This window comes from Bradysia coprophila (genome assembly GCF_014529535.1).
Source record: "Bradysia coprophila strain Holo2 chromosome X unlocalized genomic scaffold, BU_Bcop_v1 contig_473, whole genome shotgun sequence".
In the NCBI taxonomy this organism is placed as follows: Eukaryota; Metazoa; Arthropoda; class Insecta; order Diptera; family Sciaridae; genus Bradysia; species Bradysia coprophila.
The window spans coordinates 694762-715426 of NW_023503340.1; the positions used below are offsets into that span (position 1 = coordinate 694762).

The 20665-nt window shown below is 38.1% G+C and overlaps 2 protein-coding genes across 2 annotated transcripts; both read left to right on the plus strand.

Annotated features, from left to right (window-relative positions):
• The first annotated feature begins 288 nt into the window (after positions 1 to 288).
• On the plus strand, positions 289 to 7723 carry LOC119070118. Its single transcript, XM_037174432.1, has 8 exons — positions 289 to 2821; positions 4854 to 5007; positions 5067 to 5088; positions 6555 to 6612; positions 6687 to 6908; positions 6974 to 7127; positions 7203 to 7299; positions 7384 to 7723. Exons 1-8 carry the CDS (start codon positions 392 to 394, stop codon positions 7574 to 7576), a joined length of 3330 nt encoding a protein of 1109 aa, XP_037030327.1. The 5' UTR covers positions 289 to 391; the 3' UTR covers positions 7577 to 7723.
• Positions 7724 to 16443: 8720 nt separating this feature from the next.
• Positions 16444 to 19203, plus strand: LOC119070110 (rho GTPase-activating protein 15-like). The gene is made up of 7 exons (XM_037174423.1): positions 16444 to 16622; positions 16682 to 16703; positions 18035 to 18092; positions 18167 to 18388; positions 18454 to 18607; positions 18683 to 18779; positions 18864 to 19203. Exons 4-7 carry the CDS (start codon positions 18191 to 18193, stop codon positions 19054 to 19056), a joined length of 642 nt encoding a protein of 213 aa, XP_037030318.1. The 5' UTR covers positions 16444 to 16622; positions 16682 to 16703; positions 18035 to 18092; positions 18167 to 18190; the 3' UTR covers positions 19057 to 19203.
• The last annotated feature ends 1462 nt before the right edge of the window (positions 19204 to 20665 follow it).

Below are 20665 nucleotides of genomic sequence, written 5' to 3' on the forward strand. Positions count from 1 at the left end.
TCAAATATCTACGCAAAAACAGAATGAAATATAAGCGCCGGAAAACAGTTTCAGTCCTCGGAAGTATCGTACAATAATCTGCAAATAATTCAGCAAACTGAACGTGTCTGAAATATACGCAAAATTGTTTTCGGTTTAAAGTTGAATACTTTTTTTTACATTAAATTAATAATAACGAAACGGTACGACTATATAATATATACAATCAAATATGCGTACTGACTGGCCACACTTGGGATAACTAAAAGAATTTTAACAGACAAATAACTGAACAAAAAAAAAAACAACCAACAACAACAACAACAACAACATACAAACCGCCTCTATGAATCATAAATTCATGACATGTTTGCACTTGTACGAAACAAATCGAAACTAAGATACACCATTAATGATGTCAAGAAATTCTGAAAACAACTATCACGGCAATAACACCATCAACAAATATTTCAGCAACAACGGCCATATAATTCAGTCTGATTTGTATGTGCCGTCGTCGTTAATGCACAAAAATTACGATTGTCAAGGCAATAATAAGAATATTCAAAGCCCATTCTGTACCAGGTCCGGCGAAAGTGACGGTTATTTCCAGTTAAATCGCTTTTTCAACGACAATTTGCATATTGAAAGATTTTGTGAAAATTGTGGATATTTGCAGCATAAGGGCAACGCATGTGACCTATGCGGCTATAATAACAACGAAACGATATTGTTATCATCAACACCACCACTACCATTGTATAAAAACGAAAATATTTACGAAAATATATGTGAAGTATGTGGATTAATATACAGTGCTGATAAGTGTGAACATTGTGCTAAGAAAGTGACTTATGGCAGTCTCCGGAAGAATAAGCAACTGAACATATTCAGTGGCCTAATCGACAACATTCGACAGAAAACCAAATCGAAAACTAAACCGAACCGTAAACTACCACCAACTATCGAAATTGTGCATAACGTTGACGGTGGTGTCTTCAAGACCAATAAAACGTTCGATTTGAATGAAATATGTCGGTTAAAGTCGAATCTTTCGTCATCACGCACTCATGTGTATGGGAAATTGCGAAAAAGTGAAGAATGTTTAACCAGTTCATTTAAGCAGCGCACGAACATTAGATCATTCGGAAGTGATTTAAATTACACGCATCGAACGCCGTCCAGTGATTTTCTATCCCGAAATACTAATTTCCATTCAACCAGTTTCAACAATTCGCCAATATACGAGAACTTGAAAACGTTTATTTATTCAACCGTATCTCCTGCATTTAATGACATCACTGATAATTCGTTGATATACTGGTTGACATCATTGAAAAAACATACGAACGATTACAACGAGGAGACTGTGTACAATGTTAAGTGTATTCCGTCGAATAGTTTCAATAGTTGTTGTAATTATCGCCGTTCGAACGGAAGGTTGACGGGTGAAAGTGAATTTAATTTAAATAAAATTGAAGATTTCAAAAATAGTCTAATGGAAAATCAGTCGAAGAGGAAAGCCATCTATTTCAAAGAGGAAAAACAATACGAACCAATACTGGTGGTGGTAAAGGATAACCACTACGACTTGTTTGAATCATCAACAGCAACAACGACAGTAACGCAGTCGACAGAAATTCCATCGCACAATGGTGAGTCATCGAACTATGTGGATGACCAACAACACGTGAACGAAGAATTTCCCATTGGTCGTTCATTTCTTCGACCCAAAAACTTTCAATTCCAAAGTGCAATAGTTGATATTATCGATGAAAAAACAACAACATCGGAAACATTAGTGCCAGTCATTAGTAAAGTGACCGCCCTACTACTACCATACCACACAGCAGATACACCAAAGAAACGAAAGAAAATAATCACGAAACTGTTATCATTGAATCGTTTAATATTTTCGATTGCTTTAAACCGGGTCGTGATAACGTACGATTGTGACTTTATTACGTTTTTAAATAACATTTCGAGAAATCGAAAATTCACCAAACCGTTTATCAGAAGCGCCAACAGCATTGCCGAGAATCCAGTAAAATGTGCCAAATCGAGACGAAGTAAATTTAGTGATTTTGAAAAGCCAATGAAATTATGCTACGACTTAGTGAAAAAGCAGATAAACGACTTCGAAGTTAAGCCAAAAATTACAGAGCCCGAAGACTGTCAACGACGGCTGGAAGACTTTGAAAAATCGAAACCATCCAGCCAATTGCGAAAACTGTTCACCGATTTCGAACGGAAACACAAAGGAACTGTAAACACATCTCTGCCAGCAGCCGTACATCGAAAGTCCATTACCTTCATCGACACCATGAATAATAAATCGCCGGACGCGGATTACTGCAATGATGCAGAGAATATATACCAGCCGATTTGGAAATTCCAAACCGTCGGATATGCGAACGAGAATTACATATCGGATCTAGCTGATGTTTGTTTTGAATCACAATCGGATGGCGTTGACGACGATATCGGCGAGTGGGAGTTGGATGATGAGTTTGCATATTCAACGAAATTATGTGTCGATGATTATGGCAACAAGAATGTGTCTCGCGGTCAAGATCAATACCAAAGTGTTTGCATATTGTACAATTTCAATGAGCCGAAATTGAATCAAATGATTTATGAGACGGATCGGGAATTCGGTTATATCGATTACAAACGGAAATGTGGCGGTCAACTGAGTCCGATCGTTGAAGAGGACGGATTTTGTTTCAGTCAGAAAAAGACGACAACAACCGAAAGCAGTCTGTTTCCATTACCCAGTCCTGTACAGGCGTGGAAAATAATGTTGTGGAATGTGAATTACTTAGAAGACGAAGAGGATTTGGTAAGTTGAATAGAGCAAGACGTTTGATTATCACAAAAGGGTTGACTCCGACCACAATGGAATTCAATTTCACTTTAAATTACTGTTGCGGGTTGAGTTCACATAAAATTAGTCGGTTACTATACAAGATGAGTATAATTATTATCCGATGGCTTCAGCTCGAGGTACTTTTACTCATCGTGATACGAGATAACAAATTATTTTACTATGCTGGTGCATGTAATAAGGCTATTACATGTATAGGCAATAACCTTTACACCACTCGCATAGTAAAACGTCGTACTACACACGGAAAATAAAGTGATATCTCGTATCACGATGAGTAAAAGTACCTCGGGCTGCCGCCCTCGGATACTTTTTCTCATCTGGATGCGAGATATCACTTTACTTCCCTTGCATAGTAATGTACTATTCCGTGTATTGGGCTTTACCTTACGAGCGCAGTAAAGAGTCTTCCCTAGGGGCGGAAGAACAATTTTACCTCCCTAGTATAAGGTAAAGACATTTTTCGGCCTAAAACTTTGTTTTCTTACATCCATTGATATGTCGTGACAGCAATATGTTATTTCGAAATATCAAAATTTTTTGGGTTCTTCCGGAGGTTGACGCAACTTAGCAAATTAATGCGAGCACCGGATATGACCTGAGACTTTTGAATGTGATTTTGTTTCAATTTATGAATGAGGAATTGAAGCTATGGGCGCGTAATTCCCACGTTTATATAGTGAAAAAGGAAATGTTACACCATGCGCTATTCGTACTGGAGGTATCATCATCAATTATTGATTGGAAAACCTGAAGAAAAGGGTGTGTGTGTGTGTGTGTGTGTGTGTGTGTGTGTGTGTGTGTGTGTGTGTGTGTGTGTGTGTGTGTGTGTGTGTGTGTGTGTGTGTGTGTGTGTGTGTGTGTGTGTGTGTGCGCGATATGAAAAGTGAAATTGATTTACATTTTGAAAACGAAAACAATTTTTTTTTCGTAAAGGCTAGTACACAGTTTGTAATACCCTGCAAAATTCATGAAAAATACCTAGAAGAATCAGCGTTTGTATCAGGTTTACTGAATAAGAAAAAAAAATTGTAAAATTTTGAGAAATTTAAAGAAATATTTCTCAAGTTTCTCAAAGAATTCTCAAAACATTTCTCAAAAATAGTCACTGGGTTTACATCAATAGTACTTTACATGACTAGGGATGAAAAGATGAAAAGTAAAGTTTCCGTGTAAATTTTGTTGATCCGAGGCCAAGGTCAATAAACACACGAAAACGACACTTTTCATTTGAAATTGATTTTACATGCTTTTCTAAGGCTCGGAACGGGTCGGGTTCGGTCAGACCGGAACCCGAACCTGATCTTGACCCGAACCGGAACTAAGACTTCGGGTTCAACCCGAACTTGACCCGAACCTAAATTTTCGATTTCGGGTTCCAGCCGAACCCGACCCGAACCCGAAGTTATTCAACCCTTACTTGACCCGAACCCGAATTTCCATTTCGGGTTTGACCCGAACCTGACCTGAACCCGAGATCTTCAAATAAATTAGGTCCGGTTCGGGTTAACCCGAAATTTTTGGCATTTTTTAGTGTACAATTTTCGGGTTGAATAACTGCGGGTTCGGGTCGGGTTCGGTTTGAACCCGAAATCGAAAATTCTGGTTCGGGTCAAGTTCGGGTTGAACCCGAAGTCTTAGCTCCGGTTCGGGTCTAAGACCGGTTCGGGTCATAACCTGAACTGATCAGGTCAACCCGAACCCGTTCCGAGCCTTATGCTTTTCAAACCTAAACCAATTTTCTTGTTTTACCTTAAAAATATTTGATAGATTCCTCGTACATTTTATGTCAACACTTTTCAATGCATGGGTCAATTTTTCAACCATTTTTCACGATTGTCTTTTCATCTTAAAGACTGCATTGCCGATTGAAAATTAAGTCGTTCAAATTGAATTGATTTATCAATTTAAACAAAAATTAATTTTTGCACTCGCAATATCTTCAAATCAATTCGCCATTCGATGATGTGAACAATTTTATTTCCAGAACATTCCAGAGTCATTTTTCACGGAAAGGGCATTGAAACAGCAACAATCCGAAAAAGAAATTGTGTCGGCACCCATTGACATCATAAAAACCGGTAATGGTGAAAGTTCGCCTATCATTACGCCCACCAGAAAAGAAGGATTTTTGGATAAATGTAATAGAAAACTGATCGAATTTGTCCTTTGAATCAAATTAATTGAATTTCTATTTCAGTTCAATTCGGACGTATTGATATGTAAGTATATTTCGGTCCGACAAATCGTTTTTTGATACAAACAGTTCGTGGGTCCGGTGTAATATTCAATTTTCATTCAAGGATAAAAAAGTTGAAAAGTAGAGTTTTTGATTGAATTTTGTTGATCCGAGGCGAAGCCGAGAACAATAAACACACGAAAACGATACTTTTCATCTTTAGCCCCGTACGAAGTACAAAGGGGCTTATAGGATTACGATGCCGTGTGTAATTGATGGAATTCGAAGCAGACGGTAAGGGCAAAGTGTTTGCCTATGTTCATAGATGACGAATCTGCAATAAAAATTTTGTCTGTCCGTCTGTCCGTCTGTCACGTCGATATCTTGAGTAAATCAAATCCGATTTCAAAAATTCTTTTTTTTCCTGAAAGATAGTCGAAATAGTGAGGCTAAGTTCGAAGATGGGCATATTCGGGTCGGCCCTTCGTGAGTTAGGGCCACCTAAGTGATTTAAGGTCTTTTGGTGATATTTATGGCAAAATAAACGATGGAAATGTCAATGACACGGCAAATGATAGGTATTGTCAATACCAATCCAGGAAAAAAAAGTTTTTTAAAATCGGGTGAGTGGACCGTGAGTTAGGGCCTTAGAAGTGAAATGCTACTAGGGCCCTATGTGTATTTTACATATAACTCGAGCAAATTTCATCCGTTTTTCGTAATTTTTGTTTCATTTGGAAGGTAATCAAAGGCCGAATAGAATGTAGTTGAAAAAAAAAATTAAATTTGGATCCTCGGACTGAGGCCGATACTAGGTCCTATGTGTATTTATACTCAATAAATTAAAATTTTAGGGCGATTTGAAATTTTTGTTTCATTTGAAAGGAACGTCGTACGGGGCTTCGTAATTGCGCTATGCGCAATTTCTAAGATGTACACATTACATAACAATTTTACTTTAACTACTTTAACCCGATGAGACCGACTGGGATACCTGTTGTCCCAGCTTGCATCCCTTTGCATCTTTGCTGCATCCTGTAGGCATCTTTCACAAGATTTTGAATCCCAAAAAATTTTTTTAAAAAGAAATGAATTTATAGGGTTAACCGGCGCAATAGGCTTACGGTCAAAGTAGGGTGACAGACGCACTAGGGTCACGTACGCAATAGATATACGGGTTTGTACGGGGCTCAGTCGCAGCAAATGCTCCGACTGTTCTGATGGCTCGTTTTATCCCGAGTTATGTAAAATACTATTACATGCTGAGGGCGTCGAAAGAAGTGCTTGAAACATACCTGAAACCGGACCTGTTTGTTCGGACCAGAAATTGAAAATCAGGTTTCAGTGTACGATTCGTAGTATTGATGTGGATTGGATGATAATGTTTGAATTGAAATTGTTGAATCTCTTAATTACTTTCTGATAGAATTCTTTTCTGCGTCTCGAATACATGCATTGCGCCGAGGTCCCCGCTACTATTTATTCGAATAAATTATTTCTAAATTTCAGAGCGAAAAATGCCAGCGCTGATTCAAAAGACCCAGGCGTTCATTGTGTGTCGTATAAAGTAAATGCTCAGTGTAAATCGTTTCGGAATTTTCGAGTTTTTCTTAAATTTTTTTGTTTGTCTGTTTACCATAGAAAAAATCAGATCTTGTTGAAATAATGGAAGCGAAAAAGGTTCCAGGTCACCTAATCTACGGCGTCGAAATGGACGAAATCGAAAAGGATGATCAACATCCGAATGTTCCAAAGTTTGTCGTGGAATGCATTGGCATAATTGAAAATGAGGAGAATCTAGTTACCAATGGAATTTACCGAGCGTCTGGGAAGAAGGAAAGCATCGATAAAATTAAGAAAAAAGTGAGGACACAAAACGTTTTGATTCATCGCTGTGAGACGTATAAATTGAATTCTAAATTGCCTAGATGAACGAGACGAAGCCAAAGAAAGGTTCCAAATATTCCATACTGAAGGATGAAGATGTGCACACCATAACGGGCTCACTGAAACAGTTCTTCCGTGAAATGAAAACGGATCTCATTCCAATCGATATATTCCGCAATCTTCCGAACAATTTAGGTAAGCTCAACCATCCAAACACTATATTCATCAAACCTCTGTTATATTACCGGTAAATGCTTGCAATCCGTTTAGAAACCGAAGAGAGTGTGAAAACAATTGGAAAGGAAATAAATGGAATAGCAATCGATTCACGGATGACGCTGAAATATCTGCTGCGTCATTTAGTCAAGTATGCGATCCGAACTGCAACATATCGATTTCCGATCAATCGAAATAAATTCCCAAAATAAATTTTTCAATCAAAATGTTTCAGAGTGGATGCTAACAGTAAAGAGAATCTGATGAATGCATCGAATTTGTCGATTGTGTGGGGTGCCTGTCTGTTCACATCATCCGTAACATTCAACGACACTTTTGAAACCAGTGACCTTATCCGGAAAAATACGTTAATCAAAGTATTAATTCAACGATTCGATGATATTTTTCCGAATGACAGCGGTCGATGATTTTTATTTGCTTTTTTTCTCTTTTGCGGGCCAAGAGTAATCTACCTATGCACATATTTATATACATAGCGTGTGTATCCTGCGTACAGCATTAACTATAAATTAAACAAAGAAATGTGATATTTTTGTATTTAAAATGAAGAAGAAAAAAGAAAGAATTTTTATGATTGCCACCCATTAATTAATTTAGATTTTCAATAAAATTTAATCTAAGAAGAAATGAACACGCTTTTCATTCGGTGCATTGTTATCTACTATAGTCCTTCTTTTGAGAAACGATTTCAAGAAATTCGCAAAAATTCAAGAAAAGCGAGAAAATCGAGAAAATTCAAAAATTCAATTCAATTTCATTCATTTCCACGAAAAAACTTCTTACATTAAACACACAGCGTAGCTCCAGTATGCGTTACAATTTTAAGGAGCTACAACAGTTTAACATAAAATCAAATTAATAAAGTTGATATAAATCTAGACAACAAGGACAGCTAGCAAGGCGAAAAGTACCATGAGGTGATGGTTGTATCTTAAATCTTCATATTAAATTCTTAAACAGATAGAAATGATATTTGCTCTTTATTCGATCGTGATTTTCGTTTACAGCTGATTTAATTTAATTAGAATCGAGTCGCGTCAGTAAATACGCTTTCAATGAACGACAAAATTGATTGAGGGTAAGTGAATTTCTGATCGTTGGCGGAAGGCCATTATTTTAGCAGGCAATAATAAAGCAGGCAACGTTTACCATAGTTCGACGAAATCTTAGGTTTCTTCAGCAAGTATGAATACCTTGTTTGGTAGCAATTAAGATTGTCCGAGAACTGCAGCGAGTGATGTTTCAGATCATTGATGCAACAAAAAAACGTATTCGTACATTCGCTGTACCGTTAATACATTCGGAAATTGCTCGCTAAAAAGACGCTCAGATGGGTATCTCAATGGCAATCGGTGGGTGGCTTTTAGCGCTCTCTTGTGCAAACCGTGAAGCCTTTCAATCAATGACTTTTTGGCAGAACCCCACACGCCAACACAATACGTCAAATGGCAATGAACAGTAGAAAAGTATATCAGGCGGAGGATCTTTTTAGGCAAGAAACGAAGACGCTTAAGTACTCCAATTCGCTTGGACACAATCGAACACAAATTGGAAATGTGATCGTCCCAACTCACAAACTGATCAAGAGTCAAGCCGAGACATTTGACCGAGGAAAAAACATTAATCTCAACGCCGTTAAAGGTTAAAACTGGCTGACCGTCAACCTTCACATGAGGCTTCCGAAAGTGAACCAGCTTCGTCTTATTCAGGTTGAGAGTAAGCTTGTTCAAACGGAAATACTCAGCAACAACCCGCAAGTCTTCGGATAGATCGGAAACGTTTTGAGCGACGACTGCAGAAGAGACGAACATATTCGTATCGTCGGCAAATCCGAAGGGAGTGGAATGGATCGGCAGCTTGAAAAAAACGTTAATGAACACTACAAAAAGCAAAGGTGACAGGACGCCACCTTGCGGAACACCGATCGTCACATCAACCAACGGACTAGTGACTCCATTACACACCGTGCACTGCTTTCTATCGGTCAGATAGCTTCTGATCAAATCGTGTGCAACACCCCTCACCCCAGCACGCTCTAACTTGATGAGAAGCAGCTTGTGGACAACTGTGTCAAACGCTTTGGACAGGTCTATAAACAGTCCAGAGACCACCTTCTTATCATCAACACTCTAGTAATTAATATATTTTTATTCTGGAATATTTTTCCACCAAATCTTTTACTTAATTCGATCTATTTCACTTTTAATAAAAATCGGATTTACAGATAATACAATTCATTCAAATTTTTGGATGGCGGAATTGTACCTAAAATTGAAGCAACATTCCCGCGTTGAATTGCGATTCCTAACCGTTGGAAAAGGTAGCTTGTTGCACGTTTTTCCTTTGTAACTTCTGTAATTTTGCTGCCGATTTCTCTCAATAATTTAAGACCAAGTTTTCCGATAACACCTGTGGTTTCTGATGCCACTGGCACGAAGATGAATTGCTCTCTTAAATTATTGTATTTTTCAATTTTGAGGTTGGGAAGTTAGGAAGAAAATATTAGCGTTGCCTTTTGAGTGTAATTTTCGAAGTTTTTTACCTTCTCATTACAAGCCAATCACGTTGAAAGTAATTTACATTATAAATATTCATCCCGTAAACTTCATAAAAAAATAGAGAAATTTTAAGAATTTCGAGAAATTTCTAGAATTTTGAGAAATTTCAAGAAATTTAAGAAATTTCAAGAAATTTGAGAAATTTCAAGAAATTTGAGAAATTTCAAGAAATTTGAGAAATTTCAAGAAATTCGATAAATTTGAGAAAAAAATTCTCAAAAGAAGGTCCTGGTTGTGTGAGTAGCGGGAAAATGTGATATTGAGGTTCTACTGCCAAATTTTACTAAGCACGAATTCCACATCGCCGGCTTTATGCCCATACATGTGGGTTCTTACGCTTATCATTTTGACCATTACGACAGTGTAACCATGTGAGTTTTCATCTCCACAGTGTTCCAAGGACATGCCAGGTGATTTTTATTATGAATGGTATTAAATACTCTGGTATTTTGGTACACCAAATTTTCTATTGCTATTCTTGGTTCGTCGGACGAAAATTAGCTTCAACTCTTTAAGTGCACTCAACAGATGGAACATTTTTAAAAAAACATTTTCCCAATATCAAAAAAAAATGGGAAAATGTAAGAAAAATTAAGAAAGAAATTTGTGGAAATGATTTTCCAAAAATGGTCACTGCATTGAGTGCATTTTAAGAGTACAAGTTAATTTTCGTTTATCCGAAGCACCCAAAGCAAAGTACTAAAAATAGCCCCTTCTTCAACTCATGCACGTTTTTAAAGCATAAAAATGGTTGAGCAATTTCGCACAGTTATCATGTATCTCAACTAACGACCAAAATTTATTTTATCATTTTGGTTTCCCTCGACATTTTGCCTATCTTTGGCGTTTGGTTTTATTTCTTTCTTACTTTCAATTCATGCTACGATTGTGTTTCTATGTGTTTCGCTTTTATTTCTATTCTGTTTCACTTTTTCCCAACTTTTCTTTAGTCCAATTTCAGAAAAAGTGGTTCCGTTGGCCCGGCAGTTTTTGACTTTTTTGTGATCGCGCATGTTCTTTGTGGTGAAAAAGTATGGAACTAACTTCGTTTAAATTTAATTTGAATTGGAAAATGGATTTTCCAGTCGGATAGTAAACACCTTCACCTGGCCTTAAAAGTAAAAATTAAAAGTGAAACATCTCCAGAAGATCCGATTTTTTCCAATAAACTTTTTTTTACTATAAAGGAGTATCCAATACTCCGTCAATTTTAATGAATGTGACACTTATGACAGATTTGGAAGGGTATAAGTAAACTTTGTCTAATTCCGCCCGGCGGAGCATGCACCGTTTTGTGGTTCTCAAGAGTTTTAGCCTCGTACGAAATACAAAGGGGCTTATAAGATTACGATGCCGTGTGTAATTGATGGAATTCGAAGCAGACGGTAAGGGCAAAGTGTTTGCCTATGTTCATAGATAGCGAATCCGCAATAAAAATTTTGTCTGTCCGTCTGTCCGTCACGTCGATATCTTAAGTAAATCAAATCCGATTTCAATTTTTTTATTCACTGAAAGGTAGTTGAAGTAGTGAGGCTAAGTTCGAAGACGGGCATATTCGGGTCGGCCCCTCGTGAGTTAGGGCCACCTAAGTGTTTTAAGGTCTTTTGGGGATATTTACGGCAAAATAAACGATGGAAATGTGAAACAGCATACGATAGGTATTGTCGATACCAATTCAGGAAAAAAAAAGTTTTTTTTAATTTGATTTGATTTGAAACATTTTATTTATCAAAAGATTACAGAATTTACAAAACCAAGTAATCAGACTGATAAAATCATTACGGTGCCAACATCGATTAACTGTGATGTAGCACGAAGAAGCAAACCGGAAGTGGAAGCAACCCAGTCGACCCGTCAAAATTGCAATCCACCTTATGCTTGTAGTACGAATGAATTGTGTGTCATGAGTTGCTGCAACGACGAGAATAGCCAGTAACGATCCTTCATCGTGAGGAGGACTTCACCCTGGAACGAAAAATCTCACGAGAATCACTGGTTCTAAAAACGTCTGTAAATCTTTCAAATTCTCTACATGCCTCAGCAATCGGCTCATGATAGCCATAAAGCGTTCTATGGCGTGGAGGACGAAAAACATTAAAGTGACGCAAACCGTATGGGTGGTCAGGGATATGACGATACGATTCAAATATCGTAGTCAACTTCGGCGAGTTCACTCTGGCCTTCAGCACATCATACAAGAAAAACACACGCGCGTTCCTCCTCCTAGTGGACAGCCGCTCAAGACACAAAACCCTCCGACGCTCGTCTAGAGGTGTGCGCCGATCTTAAAATAGTCGGCGGCGGTGCGCCGACTGGTAAGGGATCGGCGGCGGCGCGCCGGAAGAAATTTATAGTCGGCGGCGGTGCGCCGATCGGCGCGCCGATAAATTTACAAAAAATCTAAACTTTCGAAAATAATGCAAAAACATTTGAAAGAGCGTGCGCAATCATTTTTCCGAACACTGAAATCTTACTATCTTGTAATCTGAAGTATCAACCACTTATACAAGGGGAATCAACTGAGGCGTATCTCACCTTTTATATTGTGTACAATGTACAATCACCTATTATTTTGAAAACATCTAATTTAATGAATCCAAGAATGATTAATGAGTTTGCGTAAATGACATGTAAGCTATAAGTCAAATTATAATGTGGAAATTTTAAGTCACATCTTCATACCAGATGTTCTGCAGGCTTCTTATTTCCAACTTATAATTTATGTCATTTACGCAAACTCACTACTATTATCTTTCGATTTATGCAATAACCGTTCCCGTTGCCTTTAGTCCATCTTCGATGAAGGAGTGAGATCGTAGTAGAAGGTTTTCGCAAATAAGAGATTTAGATAAACTTAAATTTATAAGTAATAAGTGCATAGACTACGCCATAATGATTTTTTTTCCCAAATTTTTTAAATAAAGCAGCTAAAAATTGAAAATAAAGATACCCGTGTCTCGTCTTTTTGACGAAAAAACTTGAAACCGGAAAGATTTTCCACTTTATAAATTCCTAAAACACGTGATTTGCGCCATTTTCCACCCAAATTCCACATAAGGTCTTAAGTTTGCCACTTTACAATTACAGTAGTTTTGACTGATTCACTGAATTTTGTTCTCCTTCTTCTTCCTCTTATATGCACAGAAAATAGAGTAACGTACCCAAGAGTTCACGTTAAGTGAGGATACAGAAAAGACAAATGCTGTTTCGACCTCGGGTATCGATGGCGGTCTCGGGCCAGCGTGATCTGACCATCCTCAGTAGTATCCATCGATACCCTTCCCAAGACAGCAGCAAACTTTTTCTTTGGACTAGTATTTATATGGCGACCATATAAAAGACGAGCTATAGGTAGACCACCAGAGAGATGGACAAACGGAATTAAGAATATTGCAGGTACAAACTGGCAGCAAATGGCAATGGATAGCAGTGGATAGAAACAGGCTGAAAAAGAAGAAGAAGAAGTATTTAAAAATATGCATAAAACACTTGCCATCTACTGATAGAAATAGGATACGTTATAGAAAGCTACTTCGAAGATAACCCTATCGTAGCATCAGAAACAAAATCACCGTCGTACAGTGCAAGATTGTCCTGAAATTTCGACGACATGAGTATCGGTGACTTCCTGAAGAAACGGTGACTTACTGAAAAAACAACGAGAAGAAATGGTGACTTCCTGAAGAAACGACGAGAAGAACCGGCCACTATAGTCGCCGTTTCTTCTCGTCGAATCTTCAGGAAGTTATCGTTTCTTCAGGAAGTCACCATTTCTATAGGATGTCACCGTTTCTTTAGGAAGTCACCGTTTCTTCTCACCGTTTCATCAGAAAATCTGAAGAGCCGTCATTACATGTCACCATTTTTTCAGAAAGTCACCGTTTCTTCGAAACCGTCGACTTCCTGAAGAAACGACGAGAAGAAACAACGACTTTCAGAAGCAACGCATCTCACCGTTCAATCTCTGATTGCAAGCAACTAAAACAAATAAAATAAAAAGCTTTGTATTTTATTTTAAATGAATAAAATCTACGTACAGTGGCTTATTCTTGATTTGAGATGAAATTTCGATTTCAAGAAATTCTTCAGTTGACAATCTCAACTCAAGATTACTAATTCAGCTGACATTGAGATCCCAAATCAACTCTAATTTTCGTCTCGCCGTAAAGGCGTTTTGTTGGTTCCTATGGAATTCATCCTTTTACGAAATGTAACGTAAAGGAGTTTAGTTCATCACTACAGAATTCATCTTTTTACAACATGAAAACCAATTTTCATTGCACATAAAAAGCGTTTTAACACGCCGAGCGATCCGGCCCATTGCCCCGGAGCGAAGCGGAGGGCCGCAATGCGAGCCGGGCGCCGGAACGGTGTCGGTAACTTAGGAGTTAATTTTTTTTCTCTCGCATCGTGTCATAATTAGTCTGTGTCATTTTTTATATATACACGCCCTGAATTTTGAAAACCGACACATTTTCTGTTTTGTGCTTTACTGCCTTTTTCTGAATTTTACATACATTTTTATATGGAGAAATCAAAAAACTCAAGTACAACACAGAAACATATCGCTCGGCGTCTTAAAACACTTTTATGTGACTAATTATGACACGATGCGAGAGAAAAAAATTAACTCCTAAGTTACCGACACCGTTCCGGCGCCCGGCTCGCATTGCGGCCCTCCGCTTCGCTCCGGGGCAATGGGCCGGATCGCTCGGCGTGTTAAAACGCTGTTTATGTACAATGAAAATTCGTAAAGGGATTACTTCCTTATGGTTGGTATTCAATACAGAAAGATTATTACAGCAAGACTATTCAACAACCAAAAAGTTACTGCCAAAAAGATACCGCCAAATCGCTTATTATCGACTTTCTGTATAGAGACGATAGAATTTGCACTTCATGTATAGAGACGATAGAATTTGGTTTTTGGCCTTATGAAGAAACGTTGACTTCCCGAAGAAACGATGAGAAGAAATGGTAATTTCCTGAAAAAACGATTAGAACCTTCCGTCGCCGTTTCTTCAGGAACTTGTTATTTCTTATGAATTCACCGTTTCTTCTCGTCGTTTCTTCAAGAAGTCATCGTTTTCACAGAAAGTCACCGCTTTTTACATAAAACGGCGACATCCTGAAGAAACTGTGACTTTCTGAAGAAACGACGAGAAGAAACGGCGAGTTCCTGAAGAAACGGTGACTTCCTGAAGAAACAGCGACTTCCTGAAGAAACGGCGACTACTCGCCGTTTCTTCAGGAAGTCGCCGATACTCATGTCGTCGAAATTTCAGGACAATCAGTGCAAGTAAGAAGAAAAACCCAAAGTTTCAACAAAAAATTTTTAACAAAAAACTCCTTTCTACGCATATAGAAACATAGCAGCATATAGAAACCTGACTTATAAATTAAGAGCGATAAACATTTGCTAAAACCTTGTACATGTACTCAGGCACACACTTTTGTATAGATTTTTCAATTTAAGTTTATATTTATTGTCGCCCATTAAAATTTCTGAAAGCACTAAACGTATAAAATTTCGGCGCGACGAAAATACAATCGGCGGCGGCGGCGGCGTGAGCTATTATTTTTCGGCGGCGGCGCGCCGAAAATTTAGCAAAAAATCGGCGGCGCGCCGGCGTAAAATCGGCGGTGCACACCTCTACGCTCGTCATACGGGGGAATTTTTTTTTCGTAAAGGCTAGTACACAGTTTGTAATACCCTGCAAAATTCATGAAAAATACCTAGAAGAATCAGCGTTTGTATCAGGTTTACTGAATAAGAAAAAAAAATTGTAAAATTTTGAGAAATTTAAAGAAATATTTCTCAAGTTTCTCAAAGAATTCTCAAAACATTTCTCAAAAATAGTCACTGGGTTTACATCAATAGTACTTTACATGACTAGGGATGAAAAGATGAAAAGTAAAGTTTCCGTGTAAATTTTGTTGATCCGAGGCCAAGGTCAATAAACACACGAAAACGACACTTTTCATTTGAAATTGATTTTACATGCTTTTCTAAGGCTCGGAACGGGTCGGGTTCGGTCAGACCGGAACCCGAACCTGATCTTGACCCGAACCGGAACTAAGACTTCGGGTTCAACCCGAACTTGACCCGAACCTAAATTTTCGATTTCGGGTTCCAGCCGAACCCGACCCGAACCCGAAGTTATTCAACCCTTACTTGACCCGAACCCGAATTTCCATTTCGGGTTTGACCCGAACCTGACCTGAACCCGAGATCTTCAAATAAATTAGGTCCGGTTCGGGTTAACCCGAAATTTTTGGCATTTTTTAGTGTACAATTTTCGGGTTGAATAACTGCGGGTTCGGGTCGGGTTCGGTTTGAACCCGAAATCGAAAATTCTGGTTCGGGTCAAGTTCGGGTTGAACCCGAAGTCTTAGCTCCGGTTCGGGTCTAAGACCGGTTCGGGTCATAACCTGAACTGATCAGGTCAACCCGAACCCGTTCCGAGCCTTATGCTTTTCAAACCTAAACCAATTTTCTTGTTTACCTTAAAAATATTTGATAGATTCCTCGTACATTTTATGTCAACACTTTTCAATGCATGGGTCAATTTTTCAACCATTTTTCACGATTGTCTTTTCATCTTAAAGACTGCATTGCCGATTGAAAATTAAGTCGTTCAAATTGAATTGATTTATCAATTTAAACAAAAATTAATTTTTGCACTCGCAATATCTTCAAATCAATTCGCCATTCGATGATGTGAACAATTTTATTTCCAGAACATTCCAGAGTCATTTTTCACGGAAAGGGCATTGAAACAGCAACAATCCGAAAAAGAAATTGTGTCGGCACCCATTGACATCATAAAAACCGGTAATGGTGAAAGTTCGCCTATCATTACGCCCACCAGAAAAGAAGGATTTTTGGATAAATGTAATAGAAAACTGATCGAATTTGTCCTTTGAATCAAATTAATTGAATTTCTATTTCAGTTCAATTCGGACGTATTGATATGTAAGTATATTTCGGTCCGACAAATCGTTTTTTGATACAAACAGTTCGTGGGTCCGGTGTAATATTCAATTTTCATTCAAGGATAAAAAAGTTGAAAAGTAGAGTTTTTGATTGAATTTTGTTGATCCGAGGCGAAGCCGAGAACAATAAACACACGAAAACGATACTTTTCATCTTTAGCCCCGTACGAAGTACAAAGGGGCTTATAGGATTACGATGCCGTGTGTAATTGATGGAATTCGAAGCAGACGGTAAGGGCAAAGTGTTTGCCTATGTTCATAGATGACGAATCTGCAATAAAAATTTTGTCTGTCCGTCTGTCCGTCTGTCACGTCGATATCTTGAGTAAATCAAATCCGATTTCAAAAATTCTTTTTTTTCCTGAAAGATAGTCGAAATAGTGAGGCTAAGTTCGAAGATGGGCATATTCGGGTCGGCCCTTCGTGAGTTAGGGCCACCTAAGTGATTTAAGGTCTTTTGGTGATATTTATGGCAAAATAAACGATGGAAATGTCAATGACACGGCAAATGATAGGTATTGTCAATACCAATCCAGGAAAAAAAAGTTTTTTAAAATCGGGTGAGTGGACCGTGAGTTAGGGCCTTAGAAGTGAAATGCTACTAGGGCCCTATGTGTATTTTACATATAACTCGAGCAAATTTCATCCGTTTTTCGTAATTTTTGTTTCATTTGGAAGGTAATCAAAGGCCGAATAGAATGTAGTTGAAAAAAAAAATTAAATTTGGATCCTCGGACTGAGGCCGATACTAGGTCCTATGTGTATTTATACTCAATAAATTAAAATTTTAGGGCGATTTGAAATTTTTGTTTCATTTGAAAGGAACGTCGTACGGGGCTTCGTAATTGCGCTATGCGCAATTTCTAAGATGTACACATTACATAACAATTTTACTTTAACTACTTTAACCGGCGCAATAGGCTTACGGTCAAAGTAGGGTGACAGACGCACTAGGGTCACGTACGCAATAGATATACGGGTTTGTACGGGGCTCAGTCGCAGCAAATGCTCCGACTGTTCTGATGGCTCGTTTTATCCCGAGTTATGTAAAATACTATTACATGCTGAGGGCGTCGAAAGAAGTGCTTGAAACATACCTGAAACCGGACCTGTTTGTTCGGACCAGAAATTGAAAATCAGGTTTCAGTGTACGATTCGTAGTATTGATGTGGATTGGATGATAATGTTTGAATTGAAATTGTTGAATCTCTTAATTACTTTCTGATAGAATTCTTTTCTGCGTCTCGAATACATGCATTGCGCCGAGGTCCCCGCTACTATTTATTCGAATAAATTATTTCTAAATTTCAGAGCGAAAAATGCCAGCGCTGATTCAAAAGACCCAGGCGTTCATTGTGTGTCGTATAAAGTAAATGCTCAGTGTAAATCGTTTCGGAATTTTCGAGTTTTTCTTAAATTTTTTTGTTTGTCTGTTTACCATAGAAAAAATCAGATCTTGTTGAAATAATGGAAGCGAAAAAGGTTCCAGGTCACCTAATCTACGGCGTCGAAATGGACGAAATCGAAAAGGATGATCAACATCCGAATGTTCCAAAGTTTGTCGTGGAATGCATTGGCATAATTGAAAATGAGGAGAATCTAGTTACCAATGGAATTTACCGAGCGTCTGGGAAGAAGGAAAGCATCGATAAAATTAAGAAAAAAGTGAGGACACAAAACGTTTTGATTCATCGCTGTGAGACGTATAAATTGAATTCTAAATTGCCTAGATGAACGAGACGAAGCCAAAGAAAGGTTCCAAATATTCCATACTGAAGGATGAAGATGTGCACACCATAACGGGCTCACTGAAACAGTTCTTCCGTGAAATGAAAACGGATCTCATTCCAATCGATATATTCCGCAATCTTCCGAACAATTTAGGTAAGCTCAACCATCCAAACACTATATTCATCAAACCTCTGTTATATTACCGGTAAATGCTTGCAATCCGTTTAGAAACCGAAGAGAGTGTGAAAACAATTGGAAAGGAAATAAATGGAATAGCAATCGATTCACGGATGACGCTGAAATATCTGCTGCGTCATTTAGTCAAGTATGCGATCCGAACTGCAACATATCGATTTCCGATCAATCGAAATAAATTCCCAAAATAAATTTTTCAATCAAAATGTTTCAGAGTGGATGCTAACAGTAAAGAGAATCTGATGAATGCATCGAATTTGTCGATTGTGTGGGGTGCCTGTCTGTTCACATCATCCGTAACATTCAACGACACTTTTGAAACCAGTGACCTTATCCGGAAAAATACGTTAATCAAAGTATTAATTCAACGATTCGATGATATTTTTCCGAATGACAGCGGTCGATGATTTTTATTTGCTTTTTTTCTCTTTTGCGGGCCAAGAGTAATCTACCTATGCACATATTTATATACATAGCGTGTGTATCCTGCGTACAGCATTAACTATAAATTAAACAAAGAAATGTGATATTTTTGTATTTAAAATGAAGAAGAAAAAAGAAAGAATTTTTATGATTGCCACCCATTAATTAATTTAGATTTTCAATAAAATTTAATCTAAGAAGAAATGAACACGCTTTTCATTCGGTGCATTGTTATCTACTATAGTCCTTCTTTTGAGAAACGATTTCAAGAAATTCGCAAAAATTCAAGAAAAGCGAGAAAATCGAGAAAATTCAAAAATTCAATTCAATTTCATTCATTTCCACGAAAAAACTTCTTACATTAAACACACAGCGTAGCTCCAGTATGCGTTACAATTTTAAGGAGCTACAACAGTTTAACATAAAATCAAATTAATAAAGTTGATATAAATCTAGACAACAAGGACAGCTAGCAAGGCGAAAAGTACCATGAGGTGATGGTTGTATCTTAAATCTTCATATTAAATTCTTAAACAGATAGAAATGATATTTGCTCTTTATTCGATCGTGATTTTCGTTTACAGCTGATTTAATTTAATTAGAATCGAGTCGCGTCAGTAAATACGCTTTCAATGAACGACAAAATTGATTGAGGGTAAGTGAATTTCTGATCGTTGGCGGAAGGCCATTATTTTAGCAGGCAATAATAAAGCAGGCAACGTTTTACCATAGTTCGACGAAATCTTAGGTTTCTTCAGCAAGTATGAATACCTTGTTTGGTAGCAATTAAGATTGTCCGAGAACTGCAGCGAGTGATGTTTCAGATCATTGATGCAACAAAAAACGTATTCGTACATTCGCTGTACCGTTAATACATTCGGAAATTGCTCGCTAAAAAGACGCTCAGATGGGTATCTCAATGGCAATCGGTGGGTGGCTTTTAGCGCTCTCTTGTGCAAACCGTGAAGCCTTTCAATCAATGACTTTTTGGCAGAACCCCACACGCCAACACAATACGTCAAATGGCAATGAACAGTAGAAAAGTATATCAGGCGGAGGATCTTTTTAGGCAAGAAACGAAGACGCTTAAGTACTCCAATTCGCTTGGACACAATCGAACACAAATTGGAAATGTGCTCGTCCCAACTCACAAACTGATCAAGAGTCAAGCCGAGACATTTGACCGAGGAAAAAACATTAATCTCAACGCCGTTAAAGGTTAAAACTGGCTGACCGTCAACCTTCACATGAGGCTTCCGAAAGTGAACCAGCTTCGTCTTATTCAGGTTGAGAGTAAGCTTGTTCAAACGGAAATACTCAGCAACAACCCGCAAGTCTTCGGATAGATCGGAAACGTTTTGAGCGACGACTGCAGAAGAGACGAACATATTCGTATCGTCGGCAATCCGAAGGGAGTGGAATGGATCGGCAGCTTGAAAAAAACGTTAATGAACACTACAAAAAGCAAAGGTGACAGGACGCCACCTTGCGGAACACCGATCGTCACATCAACCAACGACTAGTGACTCCATTACACACCGTGCACTGCTTTCTATCGGTCAGATAGCTTCTGATCAAATCGTGTGCAACACC